This window comes from Parasteatoda tepidariorum, chromosome 5 (genome assembly GCF_982258835.1).
Source record: "Parasteatoda tepidariorum strain Cologne lab strain chromosome 5, Ptep-v5.0, whole genome shotgun sequence".
Classification (NCBI taxonomy): domain Eukaryota; kingdom Metazoa; phylum Arthropoda; class Arachnida; order Araneae; family Theridiidae; genus Parasteatoda; species Parasteatoda tepidariorum.
The window spans coordinates 12,421,872-12,430,861 of NC_141759.1; the positions used below are offsets into that span (position 1 = coordinate 12,421,872).

Genomic DNA, 8,990 nt, shown 5'->3' on the forward strand with positions numbered 1-8,990 from the left:
AGCTTAATTTTTATGTTATTCTGACTTCTTGTCATCGCACTTGCATCTTATCAATTATATATATATATATATACTAGCTGACCCGGCAAACGATGTTTTGCCATATGAATTATTTCTAGAGTATGAAAATATATCTTATTTATTGTAAATGTGTGCGTATGTAGTATATGAGTGGAAGAGGCATGGAGTGCTGTGAACGATGACGGAATGTGAAAGTAACAGCACACCAAATAATATTTTTTTTTAATTTATTGCAACTTTTTCTTATAAATTATATATACAACGAATTCTGAAAATATTAGTCAACAATATTAATCTCTTAGTGCAATGGAGTGTACAATATTTTTTGTCATTCCATCTTTAGCTAACACAAATAAACTGGATGGTTTGCCCACTCGAGAGTATGCCACGTATCTGTGCGAAAAACATGGTGTGTTCAAATCTAAGACGCAAACAGACATTGTTTGGCCTTATCATTGCGAATGCCAATCTAATGTGGAACTGAATGCGTTTAAATTGAATTGGCACATCTGTGGGGGCATAATAGGCATAATAGGGATCGGCACATAATAGGGATTCGTGGAATTAATATACTTTCATCCCGGAATTTGTCATTTAAAATAATGACTTCGATGACGTTGTTCATTAATTTTTTAATGTCTAATCGCGTGCCGTTGCACAGCCAAGGTGGGTTCAAATTACGAAGCAAAATAACCGGAGATCCAACTTTGAGTACTAAATTATGCGGTGATATGCCAGGTAAATCCAATGAGTTTAAAAACTCTGTTGGAAAATTTGCAGCTTCAATGGGATCGCAAACTGCATCAACGGATTTGCATGTCACCAAGTTACCTGGCAATAACTGTTGCATCTACAGATTCAATTCGTTGACGTCCACATTTTTTGCTGCTAAAATCACCCTTTCTGCCAGCCACTCATGATGAATGCATTGCGTGTGTACATCGGGAAATATTAGGCTAATGAGAGCATCTTGTGAATCAATGATTGTGCAGAAATCGTCCGGTATTTTAAGCATCCAGTCTCATCCTTAGTAACCTTTCCATCACCGATATCTAACAATTGTTTTGAGAATGTTTCAGCAGATGGATCTTGAAGCATTTGGACGCGCATATTTACTTTTAGTAGAACTTTTTCAACATTACGCCAAAGTGGAGATGATCTCAAGAAAGCATTGATCTCATCAGCGTACATTAAACGCGGAATGACGTGAAGTGTTTGTCTGAAATCACCTGAAAGGAGTAACAGAGTGCCGCCAAATAATTTGTCATTATTTTTTTTATATCTTTCAATGTCCTGTTCAACGCCTCAAGCGATTTTTGTGTTCCATAGTGCAATCATCCCAAATGATAATTTTACAATGCCAGATGATGCAACGGCCAACGCGATGCCATTATTTGATCGTATTTCACCGAGAATTAGCGAAGTAATTAATGTTTTGCCAGTTCCACCTGGTGCATCTGGAAAAAAATCCACACTGTCCTGCTGAAACTGCGAGCATAATGCGGTCATAAATGCTCCTTTGTTTCTCATTCATTAGTGGAACATTGCGAGTAACAGTCGCTGCCATTTTTATCGTATTGTATTGAAGTTCACGATTCATGTCAGTGTTTAATAAATCAGATGCACTTCGATTTGGCGAAAGCATACCGAAATGACTGAGTGGCAATTTGGCAATAATAATGCAAAGATCCTCAATAAAAACCAGTGCTTCATTGTACATAGCATCGCTGAATACTATAGTTAGATCGTTGCAACGTGTGCGATATTGATACCGTATATCATCAATCATCGAATCTTTGTGATATTCTCATAACGTTTCTATATGGGCCGGGAAACATGTAGCTAATACTGTAGCAAATAGTAGACGATTTTGCTTTGCAGTACAGTTCAATGCTGCTTCAGCAAGCATACATTCCCACTGGTTGTCGTCTTCCAGCAAGCCGAGTGCAAAGCATGCATCTTTATACGTTGGATGCTGATTTCCATCGACTTTACATATATCTTGAAATGACAATGAGCCGGTGTAATTAACCAACAACAGTCGAAAATAAAAAGCACTCAGTCTGCCTTGGATTGACTGTAAATATTCTCCCCAAGGCGTTTGATTTGAATAAACCGGGACATGCATCAACCGGTGTGCCTTGCTTGTGGGGTGTCCATTTTTTTGAACCCATGTGAAACAGGGTGGTACTTCTGAGTAGAGTAATGTCCGTGCAAAGACGCCAAAAGCATCCGTACGATTACCCAATTCAAAAAATTTGGCGAGTGTAGTTTTTGGTGGATTTATAGCTCGGTCAATCGCTGTCTCGTTCGTGAAATATACGCTCTGACCGTTTTTAAGATGGACGGCTAAATGAATAACGGTTGGATCCCGTTCATTAATTGGGAAACCAAAGATACGCCAAACAGCTTCATTGGAGCTGATGTACCGGCCTATTTGGTACAGCGTTACTTCGTCGTTGTTATTAACTGGAAGAGCAGTCACATTGGTATTTTCAACTCGAAATACTGCTATATCATTGCCTTTATTCACATACTTGCAAATATATTTGATGCTCTTCTTTTAAGGGCATGCATAAGTATTAGAGTTTAATATGACTTGTTGCAACGTGCGTGAATATTATTTTTGATTTATTATGTTTCTATGTCTAGTTTGGGTCCGAATACGATTAAATAAAGATATATTTAAAATACACGTTAAATCTGTCCAAAAAATGAAAAAAAATTAAATACAAACCATTCTCGAATCCTTCTGAAGGTACACAGAAAATTTCATTTAAATCGGTCCATCCGTTTAGGAGGAGTTCAGTGACATACACACGAACAGACGAAATATATATATAAAGATATATATATATATATATATATATATATATATATATATATATATATATATATATATATATATATATATATATATATATATATATATATATATATATATATATATATATATATATATATATATATATATATATATATATATATATATATATATATATATATATATTAAATTTTACTGTTCTGTATGTTAGTCATTCGACCGTTGGATTTGGCAGTTTAATCTCAGATGAATAGGCTAGTGCCGCAAGGCAGATACTTCGATAAATGCGCTCACGTTCAAGTATCAAAAAAGAGAAACCAAAATTTATTTATCTACCACACCAAAATATTAATTATAATTAATATAACTTTCGATCATTGCAATATATCAGAGGTTTTAAATTATAGATTTTTAATTTAAACAATACGTCCGCCATTGAAAACTTCAGCCGGTAGATGTATTAATGAGTACATTATTGGAATTTATTCTTAGTCAGCCGTAAAATTCAGCTCATAGAAATTGACTCGTCTACATGTAATCCAAATCCTAGCTGCTCTGAATTTGTATAATTGTTTAGGTTTCTTCTAAAAAGTAGGTGGACACTTTTTTGTGAGAACACGTTTTTAGTACAAATAAAGCATTAATTCGATTTTTGTGTATAGAATATCATGGATTGACACCTATTAGAATGCTTTAAATCTACACATGTTGCAAATCATGTAGCCAGAATTTTTAGAATAAAGGTAATTTTAAAATGCGCCTTTGCAGTATTTTTTTTAATGCAAAATGTTTAACACACTTGGCAAACTCTTAAGGCAATTTTTTTTTTTATCTTTCTGACTACTTTCTAATCTTATAATACTGTTACTTCAAATATTATAATAGTCTAATACTTTCAAATTGGCTGTTTCGATATCACTAAAAAAAAATTCAAATGAAAGTGCTGTTGCTAGCAGCTCTTTTCTCGGCACTAATTTATGATCTATTAGTTAGTATATGATTCAAAAGAATATGAAATACATTTCCCAAAAAAATGAAATATTTATTTCCTTATAAAGAATTTCTACCATAAAGGTAATCCTTGTTATACACCTTTGCAGTGTTGCTTTTAAAACAAACAATTTAAAAGGCCTGACTTCTTATGTGTGAAACTCTCACGCCAAATACTATGTAAACATAAAAACTGCTGACATTTTTCTTTTTTAGCTAAAGTTAGCGGTTATGTTCTTGAAAATTTCTTGATCTATTTGTTGGGAGTCACAGCAAAATAAGTTTAGAACAAATTCCCAAATTAATCATTAGGTAAAGAACTTCTACAATAAAGGAAACCTTTGAAATACGTTACCTTTCAAAACACGGCATAGTATAAGTTAACATTGCGTCACGTAACGTCCAATAAACTTTTAGAAATTAGATTTTTGCTGTGGTGAATTTATGTCTTGTCTCCAAACCTAGAGGAAATTCCTTTAGACTGGGAAAAGGCGTGAATTTCCTGTACTCCAATGGTACGTGTAAAAAAGTCACTAAATTTAATATTTCTTTTAAGATCTATAACAAATTAGTAAAATCAAAGATTATTTACTTTTGTTGTTGAATGAGTTTTGATTCTATAATGATGCAATATGTTTGCCGTACACTATTTGATTTCCATCAGAGCGAATCTCATCCTCAAACAGTTTCTTGGTCCTTCGCCAAATGGTAAATAGGCGTATTAAAAATGCTTTTGCGGAGATGAATCCATGAATCTAGAAACAAATAAAATGGAATTCGATAATCATGTTCTAAAAGGATGAAGGATGAAAGAGTGACATTACAAAGCTTCAAGGACTCTGCCCATTTCTGCTAAAAATTGTTTTTTTTTTTTAAATTTATTTCAACTTAGCTTCAAATTAACATTAAAGCCGTGTTCCAAATTGATCAGATAAAACGCCAACACAAAATGAAAATGAAGGATTCGTTATTACAAAATGTTAAAATGAATCTTGTGATGTTACAACAATCGGTTGATTTAATTTTTTAAAAAATTATATGCGTTAGTTTAAAATTTTGGTCATCGAATTATAATAGGTCCTTAAGAAACTAAATATTTTTGGATATTTGAAATTAGAAAATATATTTTCTTTAATTATACAATTTAGTTTAGTTTAACTTCCATAACATCCACGTTCCATTATAAATGTTCGTTTTGGATATGTGGTCGAAGGTAAGATAATATTCCACAACGATAAAGTGATTAAATTTGAGGAATTTTTAAAAATCTCATTTTCATTCACGTAAATTTGATACTTTTTCATGGACACAACTGTATTTTACTAGAATTGAAGCATGAGCACTTCAGGAGCAATTACTTCAAATCATACGTACGGCGGCATACGGAATGAAACGTAAGAGTGTGAAATCTACTCCTTTTTAAGAAACTCCATTTTCATAGTGTTCAATTTCCATGGAATTTACTTAAACGAGGTGCAACAACTACACATTTTCGCCACACATACAAGGAAATTGCGAAATGTTTTCCAAAAGAAATAATTTTCGCCAGAACCACCTAAAAAAGCGAAAAGAAAAGCAAGGAAAAAGAGCACTGGAAAATAGCATAGGCAAACAGCACTACTTGAACACCTACTTGAATTTACTTCTTCAATAAGAATACACTGTGTGAGTTCGTTGCCAGACTCAAATTTACAATCTATATAATTTACTGTTCCACGAACGGTAACCACAATTCTTATTATTTACATTTTCATAGCATAGCGTAGCATTCGCCTCCAAGAAAATTATGATCCACGTTTCACCTCTCGGGATTAAATATTTCAGGATTTTGAAAATATTCATCGTCATAATGCATTGCGTAAAGTGGAAAAAGTATAATCATCCCCTTTGTCACCACTATCCCTGTGTCTCCTAATTTGTAATCTGCAGTTGCTACTCTACCTGACCTAAACAAATAAATGAATAAAAAATAAATTCAATCTAAATGGTATGTTTTAATATTAATCTGTCACAATTTTTGATCCTTTTGCTTAGTATGCTCTGGAAAATTTTTGTTTTCACTAATCTTATTATTCTCTCACAAATGTATTGATAATGTAGATTGATATGTAGTTACAAATATATTGATAGCGAAATGGTTACCATTCTTTTATTTATTTGGTTTTTGTTCGAATTTACTTCAGATTATAGAAAAGTAAAACGAAATTTGTTTATCTACCGCACCAAAATATTAATTATAATTAAGAAGTATTTTAATCTTTATAACATCAGCTAGCGTTCGTAAGTTTAGAATTAAATTTAAATAATACATCCGCCAGTGAAAACTTTAGATGGTAGATGTAATGAGTACGTATTGAGAATTTAATCTTACTCAGCGGCAAAATATCAATGCATAGAACTTGACTTGTTGGTATCTAATGCAAATGCTACGTGCTCAGAAATTGTTTTGGTTTCTTCACAATCATATGGTGGAAACTTTTCATTGAGAACACGTTTTTAGTAAAAATAAAGCATTAATTTGGTTTGTATTGTGCGTGTAGAATATCATAGATAAACCACAGTTTGAAAGCCTTAAATCTTTTATGTTGAGTTTCATATATATATTGAAAATATATACATGAAGCCGTGAGGGGTCAGTTGTTTGCTGACCTTGCAAAGATATGCGGTTCAATTCTCAGCGGAGGCTTTTTACAATGACAGTTGACCACTAAGGAGACATTGTCGACCCTAACTTCCATGTCGTGATATTTTTGCAGGAATGCTTTATACTTTTTTTTTAAACCAATAAATGAAATCTGATATTCTATAGCTTTATATAGAATGCCTAAAATTGACCGACAGAGTTCCAAATGATTATTATGATATTAGTTCCAAATGATATTTTATGCGCTACCGCCAAGCATTTAATGGAATGCTTAATGACAAACCGGCAAACGCGGGAAGTACAATTCCTAGTGAAATGGATCCGCGAATTAGGTAAGATCAAGTACTTGTATATAAATGCAACATTAAATTTGTTTCCCAATGTAATTATTATGGTCTGGTTAAATTGAAATTTATTAATTTCAATGGAAAATTCTGGCAGGAAAGGAATGCGCCCAATTTTACAAGGATATTTAAGTGAAAGAGAATTTGTACCCACCAATATGTATGTATCAGATGTACCGTTTAGTTTTGTTGGATAGTTTCTCTATAAGTTTAAACATGTATGCACATGCTTTTTTTCGCTATATATGCTCTTTAAGCTACAACATTACCATTGAGTTAAATACTCTGCAACATTCTGTAAAATGAGGCTCTTGTTTTCGTGAATATAACCTTATTGTGGACCTAATAATTGCCTCAAAATACTTTATAAGTGATAGAAGAAATGTTATTTCTCGTTTCTTCTACAAGAGTATGAATAGTTGAATGAAATCAGTTTGAATATGAGAGAATGAAATGCCAATTTGATTTTAAACTATAATTCAAAACAATGTGGCATTTCATACTTTTATACAAAACAACGAAATTATCGTTAAATTTAAAAAGCAAAACATGGTAAAATTAGCACAAATTTAGATAAGTAAAAACTATAGTAATATGTAGTTTGGAAAAAAAGCAAGGTGGCATTCTAGACATTTATACAAAACAACGAAATTATCTCTAAATTTAAAAACAAAGCATTGTAAAATTGGTACAAATTTAGATAAGTTAAAAAGTATAATAATGTATAAGTTGTTTTAAAAGAAAAGCAAGGTGGCATTTTATACTTTTACACAAAACAGCGAAATTATCTTTAAATTTAAACACAAAACAAGGTAAAATTAGCACAAATTTATAGGGTTGTTCGATAATTAATGTCGTTTTTTTTCATGTTTTCCAAAGTGAATTTTTTTATATTAACAACAAACATTAATCAATGATATATTGACCATTCTGTTGGATTACCTTTTGCCACCTTTCGGTAAGTTGAAAAATTCCACGTTCGAAAAAGCTTTGATTTTTAGAAGCGAAGAACTGGTCCAACTCATTTTTAATAGCCTGATCGGAATCGAAAGTTTTACCATTCAAATGGTTTTGAAGGGATCGAAACAAATGGTAATCCGATGGTGCTAAGTCAGGGCTATAGGGTGGATGTGGCATCAGTTCCCAATTCAGCTCCATTAATTTTTGACGAGTTATCAAAAATGTGTGGGGCTGGCGATATAATGATGAAACATAACTCTTTTGCGATTGGCCAGCTCAGGGTGTTTTTTCTTGATTTCTTTGTTCAATTTCGATAGTTGATGACAGTAGACATTTGAATCAATAGTTTGATTCCTTGGAAGCAGCTCAAAGTAGACTATCCCCTTGCATTCCCACCACGCAGAAAGCATAATCTTCTTTTGGTTATATTGGCTTTGGATGTCGATTGTGGGGGTTCATCTTGCTTGGTCCATGATCGTTTTCGGACTACGTTATCGTAAACAATCAATTTTTTATCACCCGTTATGATTCTTTTCAGAAATGGGTCGTTTTTGTTACGATTCAGCAAAGTTTCGCATATGTTAATGCGTTTGGTGAGGTGGATTTACTTTAATTCGTGAGGAACCCAAACATCCAGTTTGTTTAAGTAACCAAGCTGTTGTAAATGCAAGTAAACGGTTGAATTCGATATGTCGAGCTTCTCTGCTATCTCTCGAGTTGTCATACACCGGTTAGCTTCGATTAACTCCTTTATTTTGTCGTCATCAGTAGTGGTTGGACGTCCAGTATGTGGTGCATCTTGCAAATTAAAATTTCCAGCACGAAAGCGAGCAAACCAACGCTGACACTGGCGTTCAGTAAGGCAGTCCTCACCATAAACTTCCCACAATTTCTTCCGAGCTTGCACCTCATTTTTGCCCTTTCGGAAGTAAAACAATAAAATATGACGCTCTCTTTGAGTGTCCATTTTCAACTAAATTTTTAACCAACTTGTTGTTGACACTCTGGTTTTGACTAAAGAAAGTCTAATCTTTAAAATAGAATACAATAATATAAGCCACGCAATCACTACTGCGTTAAATATGCAATTCAAATCATCTATGAGAAAAAAAAGACATTAATTATCGAACAACCCGATATATCTAGGAAAGTGCCTCTTAATTTTTGGATTTAGGAAGACGTGCCTGTCTCTAGGACGAGATGAAAA

General features: G+C 33.0%; 1 protein-coding gene across 1 annotated transcript; it reads right to left on the reverse strand.

The window, feature by feature from the left end:
• Window positions 1–5,633: 5,633 nt before the first annotated feature.
• On the reverse strand, window positions 5,634–8,750 carry LOC147808568 (histone-lysine N-methyltransferase SETMAR-like). Its single transcript, XM_087162621.1, has 2 exons — window positions 8,392–8,750; window positions 5,634–5,781 (listed from the first exon to the last, which is right to left on the reverse strand). The coding sequence occupies exons 1-2, from the start codon at window positions 8,748–8,750 to the stop codon at window positions 5,634–5,636; spliced, it is 507 nt and encodes a 168-aa protein (XP_087018747.1).
• Window positions 8,751–8,990: the final 240 nt, after the last annotated feature.